Below are 14,529 nucleotides of genomic sequence, written 5' to 3' on the forward strand. Positions count from 1 at the left end.
TTAATGAGAAACTATTTGTTCTGTAAACCTTCATCTAAAGTACAATAAAAAATATACATATAATAAAAAGGGATAAAAAAAGTTTCATAATAAATTAGCATATCTAAACCTACTGATACTAGATAAAAACAAATGAAAATACAGTTTTTAAAGCTATAAATTAATAAATTGTTAATATACAAGGAAAAAATAAAATAGGGAAAAGAGTAATAAATGTTTCTGGCATAATAACGTTAACATAAAGAAAAACAAATTGATCTCTACACCTTCGTTACATAACATAAGAATTTCAGATGGGTTACAAATTTGTTTTTTAACTAAGGAAAAGAAAATAGAATATTCTAATAATTCAAGCAACTGACCAAATTATTATAGAAAGTGTCTACAAAATGAAGAATACTGAAATAAAGATAAAAAGAAAACCAGCAGAATGAAAAGAGGGAGGAGGGATTTTGCAACTGGAATGCTAGATAAAAGTTGTTTGTCTCCAATATACAGGGATGGATGTAGGTCGATAACCAGTCCTCAACAGACAAACCATCACAAAACATGACCTTAATCAAAAGCAGGCAGAGTTGCACCCATTTAACACTTAACCATGTGCCAGATACTATTCCAAATACTTCATATACACTAATAATCTCATACAACAACCCCCACTATGAAGTAGGTACTATTTTTCTTCTTATGTAACACACAAGGAAACTAAGACCCAGAGTAACATCCCAATGTGACACAGCTAAATGATAGCAGAGGATTTAAATCCCAGCAGTCTGACTCCAGAGTCCATGCTCTCACTCACTAAGCTATGTGCTTCCTTCCTCTATACAACAAAAATTCATGGACCTTTCATTCTACAAATCTAAGTTTACTAGATATAAATTACTATAAGACAGAAACATGAATAAGAATGGTTTTGATAAGAGCATTTTGAGGATTCAGAGGACCATGATACTATTTTCAGTAAAGGGGATAAGAAAAGTCTTTGTGGAAAAAGTGATCTCTAAATTGGACCTGGAAGGATATGAAACACAGAGACAGAAAATGGGAGACGAAAGCATTCCATGCTGAAGGAATAGAATGACCAAAGGCATTAAGATAGGAAAGCCCTGGCAAATCAAATACTTGAGTTGAAAAGAATGATATGTAAGAGAGAAGTAAATAAAAAATGATTCAGAGGAGTAGGGAGTTTAAACTTAATTCAGTACGGAAAGTAGGGAAGTAACAAAGTTACTTACAGCTGTTATATGGCAACTGGATATAAGAATTGGGCAGAAAAGAGATTGAAATGGAAAGAAATGTCAGAGGTTAATTCACTAGTCTAGGCATGGTAAGGAATGTCTCAAGTAGAGGGGCCAACAGAAATAGAGAAAAAGGAATGGATATGTGGCACACAGTAGTTACTAAAATTTCAATTAAATTAGTGAACTAACAGGGTCAGAGAGAACAAGATTTAATATACTAAAATGTAATGACCACAAGGGGAAGAGGCCACGTTTGGGAGAATCTTTGGGGGCGAGACAGGGGGAACACACTAGAGACCAAAAAGGGCTAGAATGAAGGCGCAGAAATGAAAACTAGCCCTGTATGATTTGGCACATGATCAAGTATTTAAGGAGGCTTTATTACATCAACTTTTTTAGAGATATTATGAAGGCAGAATGACAGAATTTAGTAATAAAATAAATGGGGAGGTAACTCTGAGGTTTTAAGTGCAAATGGCAGAATAATCTTGACATTAACAAATACAGGGAACACAGGAGGAAAAGTAGGTTTAAAACAAGTAACATGGGTTCAGGTACTAGATGGTGAGATTAGGGTCTATATAGTATGATATCCAGAAATAATGTTGGGTCCACAGGACTAGTGCTTGGGTAAAAAGAATCAGCTCTGAAGATTCAGGTGTCACCCACATATGATATCTGTAAGGCATGAGTTTTCAAATGAAACAGTGTAAAAAACAAAAATGGGCTAAGGAAAATTTAAGGAACATCTATACTTAGGAGAGTAGGAGGAAAAGCCAAACAAGTACCCATTGAAGGGTTAAGATTACCACCAGAAGAATTACGTATAATATAGCAGTGCTCCCTAACTTTTTTTTAACATGAATATATTTAAATAAAACAATAACATTTATATGGCACAACAGGGTAAACAGGGCTGCTAATAGCTGGACGTTATTAGCCCAGGACTTAAGGAAATCATTAATCTGTACACCTGTTAATCCACTCATTACAATGTTTAGAAAGCACTGTAACATAGGCCAAAAAGTTTTGGTCTCTATTTCCCTAATTTGTCTCTCCTTCAATAGTCACTGCCGCAGATGTGATGAGAAGAAAAAAACTCAAAAATAATCATGAAACTTGGTAATTAAGAAATCACTAATGACTCTAAAAATGAGTGAAGAAAGTCAGACTTCAGGATGTAAATATGGACAAGGGTGATTAATTAAAGAATCAACATTTTTACCAGTCATGTTACCCTAACTGGTTACAAAGAGTAACCTAAATGGCATGATTCTTCAAATCTTCCTAGCAAAAACATTCTCTTTTTAAACTAAATTTCAACTGTAATATACTTTACCTTCCTAATCCTTGTTTTCTCCATGGTTATAAAAAGGAAGAATCAATACAAATCCTTTGAAACTGCAACACTTACCCAGTGCGAGACTGACCAACTTTATCACAAATATCCAAAATGAGGCCCCAGTCCTCAGCAGTATTCATCTCACTGGTTGCTTTCTCTATACATTGTAAAAAGAAATTATAAAAACATTATAAAACAAATCTTCAAAAGGTTTATAATTACATTCAAATTACCAAACTATAATATACTCAAATATCAATAATAAACCAGAATGTTGTTGTTACTGTTGCTAGCTGCCATCGAGTCAGATTCCATGCACAACTGAATGAAAAGCTGCCTATTCCTGTGCAATCCCCATGATCAGACTGTTACGGCTGATTTTCAGAAGTAGATCTCTAGGCCTTTCTTCCTAGTCCCTCTTAGTCTGGAAGTTCTGCTGAAACCTGTTCGGCACCATAGCAACAAGCAAGCTTCCACTGTCAGATGGGTGGTGGCTGTGCATGAGGTGAACTGGCCAGGAAGTGAACCTGGGTCTCCCGCATGGAAGGCAAGAGTTCTACCACTGAAAATAGTTGCCAGCAACCTGATTATGAGATGTTTAGGTTCATTTTTTAGAAAGGGGGATTTCCCATCTTACCTGTAACAATTATTTTCCCCATTCACACTTCAGTTGGTTTTCACTTATCAAAAAAAAAGTCATTGATTTTTTTCTATTTAAAAAAAAAAAATTATATACAAGTATACCTTTATGTGCAAACAGAAAGATTAAAATAAGTTTTATTTTCATTATCTAATAATTGTTAGCTATACTTGCCAGTAAAGGAACACAGGATAGGCATACCAAAAACCAAACTCATTGCCATCGAGTCAATTTTGACTCATAGCAACCCAGATCTCTATAAAAATGTTTTAGATAATTAAACTAATTATCTTATTTGAGATCATTTCTTGAGAAGAGGGGGAGGAAATGTAGGAATGAAAATCAAACTTTGAATATTTCCCTTAAATCAAAATTTAGAAAATTAAGAACATCAATAGAAGTATGGTAGATTGAACAAAATTATCTAATTTAGTTCCTACCTTAGTTACAATAGGAGCCCTGGTGGTGCAGTGGTTAAGAGCTTGGCTGCTAACCAAAAGGTTGGCAGTCTGAATCCACCAGCTGCTCCTTGGAAACCCTACGGGGCAGTTCTACGCTGTCCTATAAGGTTGCTATGAGTCAGAATTGACTCAATGGCAACGGGTTTTTGGGTTAATTACAATTAGGGGGCTTTTTTTAAAGACAAACAAGTAAGTATAACAAAAACATGAGAGAAGATAACAGCAACAATATCTGGAAAGCTGTATAACAAGATACATACATGGTAAGCAACTTAAAAGACTCAAGAAAGGTGAATCATACTGGCAGTAAGAAGAAATGCTTAAGAACCAACCTGTTTTATACCAGTGAATTCTCAAAAGGCTCAAGAACTGGTAACAGAAAAAAATTTCTGGAAATGAGGATGAAGAGGAAGAAGGGCTTAAAGTTAGTAGCACTGGATGAAAGTTGTTTGAGATATAGGTAGGTCCCTGCTTCATCTTCCCTACTCAAGGTCGTTAGTAACTACCTCTCCACCACCTGAGCAAAAGAATAAGGGTTTGTTTTCTGAGGGTCAAGCAAAGTTTCTCTGAACCAGGTAACACCAGGCACAGTTGAGACACGGGTACCAAAAATAAAGGAATTAAGAAATTACATGAATGCTGAGACCTGCTGTGTAAAAGAGTTAACACAGCAGACCTATTATCCTTTGAAAGATCTGTTTACAAAAGTTAGCCCTTAGCTGGTATCCGGGAACTTGGATTTCAGGAGAGTTCCCACCATTCCCAGAAGTGGTAACAGTGGCTCACTGTGCCTAAACTGTTAGTGCTGAGCACCAGCTTTCCTTCTGTGAGTCTGGAATTTGAGTATGTGCTAAGCAGAGGGTGACTACATGATCCACCCACAATAAAAATCCTGGGCACTAAGTCTCTAATGAGCTTCCCTAGTTGTCACAACTCACTGCTGGGGGAATTAAGTGTATCCCAAGTGACTCCACTGTGAGAGGACCCTTGGAAGCCTGTGCCTAGTTCCTCTTGAACTGTGCCCTTTTTCCTTTGCCAGTTATGCTTTGCATCCATTAACTGTAATAAATCACAGCCATGAGTATGACTATACGTTGAGTTCTGTATTTCCAGTGAATCACTGAATCGGGGAGTGATCTTGATGACCCCCACAACACCTACCCTCCAAGAAACCAACCTATACTGGTCACCCTCCCACCCCACTCAGACCTTCACGTTCAGGCAGAACTTCTCTAGAAACTCCAAGTCAGCCCAAGAGGAAAGACCAGAAGATACTAAAGATAGTTGTCAGAGGGAAGGACAGCGGAGGCTCCACAGGCTCACCCAGAAGCTGAAAGTCAACAAGGCCCACCTTCAAGATCAGAGCTTCCAATCTGCTTTATATTTCTCCAGTATTAACCACAGGCAGACAACCAATGATTATTAGCTATCTGAGAAAATCATCTAACATAAGATAAAGGAAAAGACAACTAAAACAAATAGAAAACAAAAAAGCAACTTAGAAGAAAGAGAGTCTATGTAGGAGGAAAAAAAACTTCTAAAAAAAAACTACCATTAATATTTTCTGAAATGACAGCTGTACAGAAGTGGAAGGTAATCTGTTTGGCTGGAGTACTGTAACTCAAAGAACTAATAAGTTGAGGGATGATATCACCAAGGTCCTCACTGATATTCTCCTTTTTTTAACCTGAGATGGACTAGGGGAAGAGGGGTGATGATCTATACCGAGATTCATATCTGTAATGACTGGCATTATGGACTGTGTCCTCCAAAAGAGATATGCTGAAGTCCTAACTGCTGTACCTGTGAATGTGACCTTGTTTAGAAATAGGGTTCTTGAAGATGTTGTCAGTTAGTTTAACATGAGGTCATACGAGAGTAGGATGGGTCCTAATCCTATATAACTGGTGTCCTTATAAAAGACACAGAGACAGGAAGACAGGATGCCAGACCCTATCAAAAGTAGCTTAAAATGTAAAAGAGAAAAATGAAACCAGCAGGTAAAAGGCTAAATATAAGATAGAATAAGTGCCACAGAAAAAATACAGAGCCTTAAGCAAGTTGAAAGAAAAGTAAAGAGCCTAAGGCAGAGAGGAGTTTCAGAGAAGGCTTCTTGATATCTTTGGAAACTAAGACAGAGAGAACAGGATTAACAGCGAACTCTTCTGCTTCTATAAGTGAATAGAGTCAAGAGTAAAGTTATAAAACAGAAGGAGAAGTATAACAAAGAATCTAGCCTAGCTGAAATTTAAACTATTTTCTTAAAGGTTGGAATAGTAGGGAGAAAACCATACTAAAATCTAAAATACCAGTTAAGATATTTGTATTAATCGAAGAAACATCATAGAGTCAAGAAAGGGTTTAGAACAAGGGAATAATCCAACCAGAGCCAGACATTTAGAAAGAATTAATCTATTGCCAATATGTAAGAATGGTCTGAAAGAGGAAAACATGAGAAATAATGCCACTCTGGAAACTAAATGGGTTGCTTAGAAAGCAAATTTGGAAATGTGGCTCAATTTTGTTCTGGCTTGAGTGTACACTAAAGTATAACTGAGTCAAACAGTCACAGAACTGTCTAAGCTTCCATATTATATTGTAACTCCCTTGAAAACAATAACAATTTCTACTTTGGTAATTTTTTCAATATTCATGCTCTCAGTGTAAGCACTTAATAAATGCTATATCTAATCATGCATCTGCAATATGAATCCATAAAAGTTATAGAAACACATAGTCCCATTGCCACTGAGACGATTCCAACTCATAGTGACCCTATAGGACGGACTAGAACTGCCTTCCCCACGGGGCAGCTGGTGGGTTCGAACCACCAACCTTTCTGTCAGCAGTCGAGTGCTTAACCAGCGCACCACCAGGGCTCCTTAGAAACACATAGTAGAGACATTTAAAAGTATCTAGTTCAATGGTTTTCAAATTTTACTTTTAAATGCAGGCACACTCTTTTCAAAAAAAAATAAAAATCTTATCTAAGAGAAACCCAATATGTAAAGTAAATCCAAGGGGAGCTGCTCTGACTGAGGAGTCTGCGAGTTCTATCCCATAGACCCTCAACCCCTCTGAAACCCCAAAACGTTGCGAGTCATCTTAAACAATATCCCCTAGTCTAACATTTACTTTATTTTTGACAAGGAAAGCAAGTTTTTACTTTGATCTGGTAGTGCATTTAACAGTCTGTGCTCGACTATCAACCTAAAGGTTGGTGGTTCAAACTCAACCAGTGGTGCTGTAGAAGAAAGGCTGGCAATCTGCTCCCATAAAAGTTACAGTCAACAAAACCTTATACAGTAGTTTTACTTTGTAATACATGGGGTTGCCATGAGTCAGAATCAACTTGTCAGTAACAGGTTTATGTTTTACTGACTAGTAGCTAAGCAACCTGTTTTTGGAAAAATCATAATGCATATTTTTAAAGGAACATACTTAAAGCTTAAAAACCTATCACCTATTTAAAAACTTATTAAAATATAACTTGTTGGAAAGTTAATAGTTAAGTAAAAGATGACAGGCCTGTGTCTGATCAAGTATGAACCATTATCGTAATTATGATCTTACAGTTTCTAAATTAATAACTTATCCAGGAGTGTCTAGTATAGTCATTAGCAGCTATGTTAAGTAAGCACTTACGAACTACCTTGTCTACTTTAAAGTAGATAACTACCTTATCTACACATAAGTAGGACAGTATCTGACTCAAACTTGTATACACATCAGAAATGCAACTCATCTGAGAACTCTGAAATTGTTCCCTTAATTTATTGATGTTCCTCAAGATCAGCAAATGCAAAAGCACAGTTTTTTTTGATTATAAAACAATAAATATTTTTAAAATCAGAAAAACGTAAACTACTAGTAGCAGTTCGACATGGTTTGTGAATAGCAAATGAAGTCAAAAATAATTATTTTCTAAGCAAAAAATAGGGTCTGTGGGAAAGAAAAAGCCAACAAACAAAGGAACAAAAATGCCACTTTGAAGACTAAGGTGCGCCTTGACCCAAGCCACGGTATTTTCAATCACCTCACATGCAGGCAAAAACTGGACAATGAAAAAGGAAGACTGAAGAAGAACTGATGCGTTCAGATTGTGGATTGGCAAAGAATACTGAAAATATCAAGGACTGCCAGAAGAATAAACAAATCTGTCATGGAGGGAGTACAGCTAGAATGCTCCATAGAAGCAAGGATGGTGAGAGTTCATCTCACTTACTTTAGATGTGTCATCAGGAGGAGCCAATCACTGGAGAAAGACATCATATTTTGTAAAGTAGAGGGTCAGCAAAAAGAGGGAGGCCCTCAATGAGATGGACTGACACAAGGCTGCAACAATGGGCTCAAACATAGTCATGATTGTGAGGATGGCGCAGGACCCGGCAACGTTTTGTTGTTATACGTAATACAGCTCCCTGTAAGTCACAGCAGATACCACCGCACCTAACAACACCAGCAAATCACACACAGAGCCTCATTTGAATTTCAAGAGTCTTCTCGTTGGATTGGAGAACTTTTTTTCTGATAAGCAGCTACTTTTAGTTTTCTCAAGATTTATGACACTCAGTGGGAGGTGGGAAAGGCTGACAAGATGATCACCCATCATGCTCAGGCTGGTAAAGGACTGGAGATTCAGTTTGGAGATTAACAGTTCCTTAAGAATGGCCATGGAGAAAAACAAGTCTTGTAGCTATTATCCTCTTTTTGGGATTATGGAAGCTAGTTCTTCAAAGGGTGTCATCAAATGACCCTGTGTCTCCCGATTACTGAAAATCATATCTACAACGAAGAAAAGCAACCTAAAGCTCTGCTAAACAGAAAGGGAAGTAGGCTTCAAAAGAACAGCATGGAAGCACCTCAAAGAAGAGCACAAAATAGATATGGTAACCTAAAAAGCATCAGAAAGACTATCTTTCAGGACAGGTAAAATAGGAAGACAAGAAAGAAAGAGCAGCACTCTTAATAATCCAGTGGTATCAGACCTTAACATACCTATATTCAAAATTTTTAAATTTCTCTGCTGAGTACGTTTTGACAGTAACTCATTATACCCCTTAGAATCTGAGTAGTCCCCAAAGGTACCACATCTATTTCTAACTTTATTATAAAAGGAACTAAGATGCTTACATTGCTTATTATATGCCAGGTACTGTACTAAGTGATTTACACGCATCATCTCCTTAAAAAAACGCTAATGAGGACTAACGAACAGAAGGATATGTCAGGCCAGAGGAACTACACCAGTGGTGCAAAAACCAATTAGGAGCAAAATATGTCTTTAGGATAGTGATGGAAGGTGAGACTGGAGAGGTAAAAAGGAGCCAAATGCTAAAAGGGCTTACATGCTATGCTGAGATGTTCAAATGACATGAAAACTGTAGAGATTTGCTGAAATATTTTAATCAGAGGAGCCATAGGATTACATTTATGTTTTAGAAATATCACTATCAGCAGCCTGGAAAATGACTGGTACAGACTTGAGTCAGGGAAAACAGAAGATCACTAACAGCTGCAGTGAGAATAGAAAGCATGGCAGGGAGGGATGGGTGGATTCAAGGACTTTTAAGAAGATAAATACAGACTACCCCAACACTAGAATCCTTGAGGGCATATTCACTGTACTCAGCACACAGTACCCAAAAAACCAAACTCATTGCCACTGAGTCAATTCTGACTCACAGCAGCCCTATAGGACAGAGTAGAACTGCCCCAAAGTCACACTCCTGGTAAGCAGCAAACCTGGGATTTGAATCCAGACAGTTGTGGCTCCAGAGTCTTGAGTTCTTAATGCAAAGCTAAATTGCCTCCTAAGACTCCAGGGAAAAAAAATGTCAAAAGAGAAGGGGTTCTAGAACTGAGCCTCAGGGCAACTGACATTCGGAAGTCAAAAAAAAAGGAGAGGCAAGAAAGACTAAACAGAAAATCAAAGAAAGTTTGATGTCCTGGAAGTCAAGAAAATATAGTATACCAAAAGGAGTGCTAAGAGATCAAGAAAGAAACAGACTAGAAATCAACCATTGGATTTGACAAGATAGAAGTCACTAGGAACTCTCAAACAAAAGCTTGTTGGAATGAGCTATTGTTACAAATCAAGAGTTGAATTATAGCAAGAAATATAATGTTCAAAAAGAAATTGATTTATCCAGTAAGTATTTACCGAATGTTTATTAGTGCCAGGCACTGGCCTAGATGCTGGGCATCTATCAGTGAACAATCCAACAAAAATCCCTGTCCTCATGGGGCTTACATTCGAGTAACATGTTTAAGCATTTCTTTAGGGAAAAAGCAACTGCCAGCATTTCTCTCTATATAAAAAGCTATGTAACATAAGTCAGTAGATTTCTGACTCACAGTTTCACCGTGTGAATAAAGCTTAGAATAATTAATTTGGAAGAAGTGCAACCGTATACAAATGTTAAGTGATTAGTAATTATATCAAATGAGTTAGTGTGAGTTACTTTAATATTATCAACATACTGGTGGACAAATGTGAAGGAATATTGTTAAATAAATTCTTCATACGGTATTCTACATGCTATACTAGTATTAAGTGTAACATAGGTGCCTATTTGACTCTGTCCAAGTATTATTTACTGCAAGTTTCTTTAGGGTCTTAGACTAACCTACCATATTTAAATACATGGATCATGAGAGAATTGATCCAAATACCAAAACCGACTAACTTTAAAAAGTAACCTTTTCTGGAACAAAACAATGTCAAGAAACCTATTGTCTAGTAGGCACAACTGACATTTTCAATTCAACAAACATTTACTAAGCACTAATACGTGGCAATCTCTAAAACAGCTAAAGAACATAAGATAAGCTACAGCTATCTTTAATGCTACACAATTTGGTAAAGACAAAAAGCGTTGCAGGAGTTTGGAAAAGAGTGGAAATTACAGTGGGCTAGAGCAGTGGTTCTAAACTGGGAATGATTTTGTTCCCCCAGGAACATTTAGCAATGTGTGGAGACTTTTTTTTGTAACTGGGGGTAAGGTGGGGGCCACTAGCATCTACTGGGTAGAGGCCGGGAATGCTGCTAAACATCTTACATTGCACAGGACAGGCCCCCACCACAACAAAGAATTATCTGGTCCAAAATATCTATAGCGCTGCTGAGAACCCTAGGATAGAGTAATCAGGAAATTATTCAGGTAAAACAAGTTGGATTCTGAGCTGGTCTTAAAACATGAGGATATGTAGAAAGGTAGAATAATAGAAGCAAAAGCACAAAGGCAAGAAGAAGCCTGTGTTTGAACCAGGTGGTATAGGTAGGGAAAGGATTTGATGTTAAGAAATGTACCTGAATCCAATGGAAATGTGCATTCAAAAAGTCAGTAGTTTAGGAAGGCCCACACACTGAAATGTGGATCAAGACTGTTACCAAAAGTTTGTCTCTTTAGTTACTGCACCTGGCCTTTTAGGATCCAAAAAAGAGTTGCTTTTGTTTTGCCAAGTTTTGCCTTTCCTTCTGGAATTGTAAGTGACCCCAAAAATAGTACCTGTTTACAGTGAAGTAGATATTGTTACAGAGAACACAGAACACAACAGAGGCTGTCAAACTAATAATGCCTTATGAATGTATGATCTACGGAGAAACCACTGTAGTCGTACCTACTGATGTTGTCTGTCTGTTGGAGAATAAACCTGGATTTCTCCCTAACCCCCCCTCAAAAAGTCAGTAGTTTATATGGAAACAAAACTTACCAGATTCATTGAGACTAGGGGGAACCCCTAAAATTTTTAAACCTTGAACCAAAACTATCCCATGAAGCCATCATTAAACTAAACAACAGTTTAGCTCAATTAGTAAAAAACGCTTGCTTTGAGCATTGCACTCTTATAAAGAATTGTCTATATGAGTTCAAAGTGACAACAGTCAATGTAAAGCACAGATGGGAACTTCAAGGAGCAGAAAATCTAAATTAATGGTGATATAACAATATAAGTAGAGATAGTAAGAATGGTGATACATTGTGAAATATGTAACCAATGTTACTGAACTGCACATGTAGAGATTGTGAACAGATTTATGTCTGGTTATGTATACTGTGACCAAAAATAAATTAAAAAAAAAAAAAAGTCAGTAGGACAAAAGAGGTGATTAGGTAGTTGGTAGCTACATGATATAGGATCATGAAGACTAGATAGAGGCGCTAGAGACATATGAAACAAGTATTAAGACGTTTTAAGTATTTGCCCTAAAGATTAATGTAGTAAGTTGTAAAACTGCTTGAGAGCAGCAACCATGTCTTACTCATCGTTGTATCTCTTGTCTCACTGAGCACTGTGTCCCATAAATGCTGTATGCTAAGTGTTTATTAAATTAAATGCAATTTTCCAATTAATTATTAAAGTATTATTGTTGCTGTTAGGTGCCGTTGAGTCGGTTCCATACTATTGATGACGCCTAAAGTTCAATCCACTGCTGAAATTCAGGATATTCTTTTAAACTGGGACCAAAAAATTTTTTAAAAAAGATTTCATTTATTGTCAACTATATAAAAGCACTGTAGCAGGCCCTTTACACATTATTTCATTTAAAAACAGAACACAATGTGTTTTGCCCCACTTTAAAGATGAAAATATTGAGACTCAAAGAGCTTAAGTAACTTTGGCAGAATTAAGATTAAACCCTTTTCTAGTCTTAAACCAAACCCCCAAGCTTCAGTGAAATGCTGTTAAGTAAGTGTTAAAAGAGTAAAATTCAGCATCCACCTTTCATAATTAAAATATGCAAAGACATATAAAGTAACTCCATAAAGTTTTACTTATATTTCTTTACTATTTTAATTATTAGTCTGCCTTAAGAAAATGGTATTTGGCATACTTCCACACCGTATGCCAAGGTAATTCCTACATTCATTCAAATCATCCCAAAATTCTCTTCCAGGAAATTCAAACTCCCATAATTAATTCCCTCACGCCAGAAAAATTATAAGCAAAAAGCTGGCCCACTGAATTGGTATGATCAAACCTAGTACCTACGATTCAGAAAATGATGAAAAATTAGCATTTCAAACTCCTTTCCAGATTCAAGGTCCTCTTCCATACTCCTTGAAGTCCAGAGACCTAGCCTTAAAAGGCACCAAAATGGGGTCAGGTCCTCACCACTGTATTTCAGCTTCATCTCTCGCAACATTTTTGAGATTCTTCTCTTAACCAGAAGCTTCCTCCTCCAAATACAGTTACAAAAGAGATTTTTAAATCCTCTAAGGAATCTTTTATTATGCTGAATATACCATGGGCCGACATGGACTGAAAATACCATGTCTGTCTTAGAAGTACAGCCAGAATGCTCCTTGGATGCGAGAACGGTGAGACTTCATCTCACGTACTTTGGACACGTTATCAGGAGGGACCAGTCTCTGGAAAAGGACATCAGGCTTGGTAAAGTAGAGGGTCAGCGAAAAAGAGTAAGACCCTCAACGAGATGGACTGACACAGTGGCTTCAAAATCGGCTCAAGCATAACAACGATTGTGGGCATGGAGCACGACCGGGCAGTGTTTCGTTCAGATGTACATAGGGTCGCTCTGGGTCGGAACCGACTCTACGGCACCTGACAACGAGGAACCTTACCTAAAACAATCTGCCAGATCCAGACGTTTAATACTTGTCCAGGCAAACACTTTGTTACAGGATTATAATCCTACTCTTGCCGGTTCTTCCAGAAGCACCGTCCTGGCACCAGATGCTACACCAGCTGTTCCTTCCAGACTCGCTACACGAACCCCTTAAGTCGTTCTTTCAAAATCCACAGTCCTACCTCAAGGCCTGTTTCGCAGTTTCTGAGTCCCAGACTAAGAGGATGCGCCAAGCCCCCAATCTTCTCCAAACTCTTAAAGTGGCAGTCTTGGGAAAGGGAAAGACCTTGGCTCTGGCCTGGGGCTCCAAAATACTAGCAGAAAGCGGGCAGAGTGGAACTGCAGTCTAGTGGGGGATGGACAGGGAGCGGCAAAAACACTTACCAACATCCTGATCGAAGGGATTGGTGGCAAAGAGAGGCATCTCCACTGCGTGCCGAGGTGTCCACAGGGACTCCCCCTCGACACCACAGGAGTCAGGGTGCGAAGAGAAAAGGAAGACTCCTCAGGCAAAAAACAGCAGCTGAGGCGGACTCCAAAGGGTCCGCGACAGCCCCTCCTCTCACCCACCCCCAGCAACCGCTGCTGCAGCAGCGGCGACGGCGGCGGCGGCAACAGCGAAGGAGATGAGAGGGCCCCGCGCGCGGAGCATGCCGGGAATCTGAGTGACCTCAGCGCTGCCTGCCCGGAACCTGCCCCGCCAAAACAGGCCCAACCAAAGCGCCCGCTCCGCCTGACTCCCCTTTTTGATGAGTCACATGTAAGAGTGGGAGTAATGCCTGTGTTTTCTGCTTTTCCTTTAGCCAGGATTCTCCGAAGGGCGGGGTCCTCCGGGCGCGCCGAAACCAACTAGCTCCCCCAGAAGTGAATCAGAGACTGAAGAGAAAAATAGGATCCAGTTTGGATTGAGTGATCTCGTTTTCCTCTCGTCTGTCAGTTGTCATAACCTTATAGCCCTATGGAAGGGGATGGAAACGCCTTCAGTTTGGGTCATCTTCTAAGTAAAAAGGCTATGAGTTCAATTCACTATCTTAGGTGAACATGAAACTTGTTTGGAGGAAGTCATATGAGCTGAACGGATTGGTTGGAATCCCTAAAGAGAGGAGTGTCTGGGCGCGCGACTTCACGGTGATGTGAGGTAACGCTGGCACCTTCCCGAGAGTCCATAAACTCCGGACAGAATCTCTGTCGCAAGCACTTTTAGTAGGGCGTTGGCATGTACTGACTCCTAATCGTGCAGTCATTAA

At 38.5% G+C, this 14,529-nt stretch overlaps 1 protein-coding gene across 3 annotated transcripts in view; it reads right to left on the minus strand.

Moving 5' to 3' along the window:
- STAM (signal transducing adaptor molecule) overlaps positions 1-13,891 on the minus strand; it is a 69,581-nt gene extending 55,690 nt beyond the window's left edge. For all 3 annotated transcript variants that reach the window (XM_004380558.2, XM_023735075.1, XM_023735074.1), the window contains exons 1-2: positions 13,667-13,891; positions 2,659-2,743 (exon numbers count right to left, since the gene is read on the minus strand). In XM_004380558.2, the coding sequence (XP_004380615.1) occupies positions 2,659-2,743; positions 13,667-13,706 (125 nt within the window). In that variant the 5' untranslated portion in view covers positions 13,707-13,891. The remainder of the gene's footprint in view (positions 1-2,658; positions 2,744-13,666) is intronic.
- Between the last annotated feature and the right edge of the window lie 638 nt (positions 13,892-14,529).

The sequence above is a fragment of the Trichechus manatus genome, unplaced genomic scaffold (genome assembly GCF_000243295.1).
Source record: "Trichechus manatus latirostris isolate Lorelei unplaced genomic scaffold, TriManLat1.0 scaffold00075, whole genome shotgun sequence".
Lineage (NCBI taxonomy): Eukaryota > Metazoa > Chordata > Mammalia > Sirenia > Trichechidae > Trichechus > Trichechus manatus.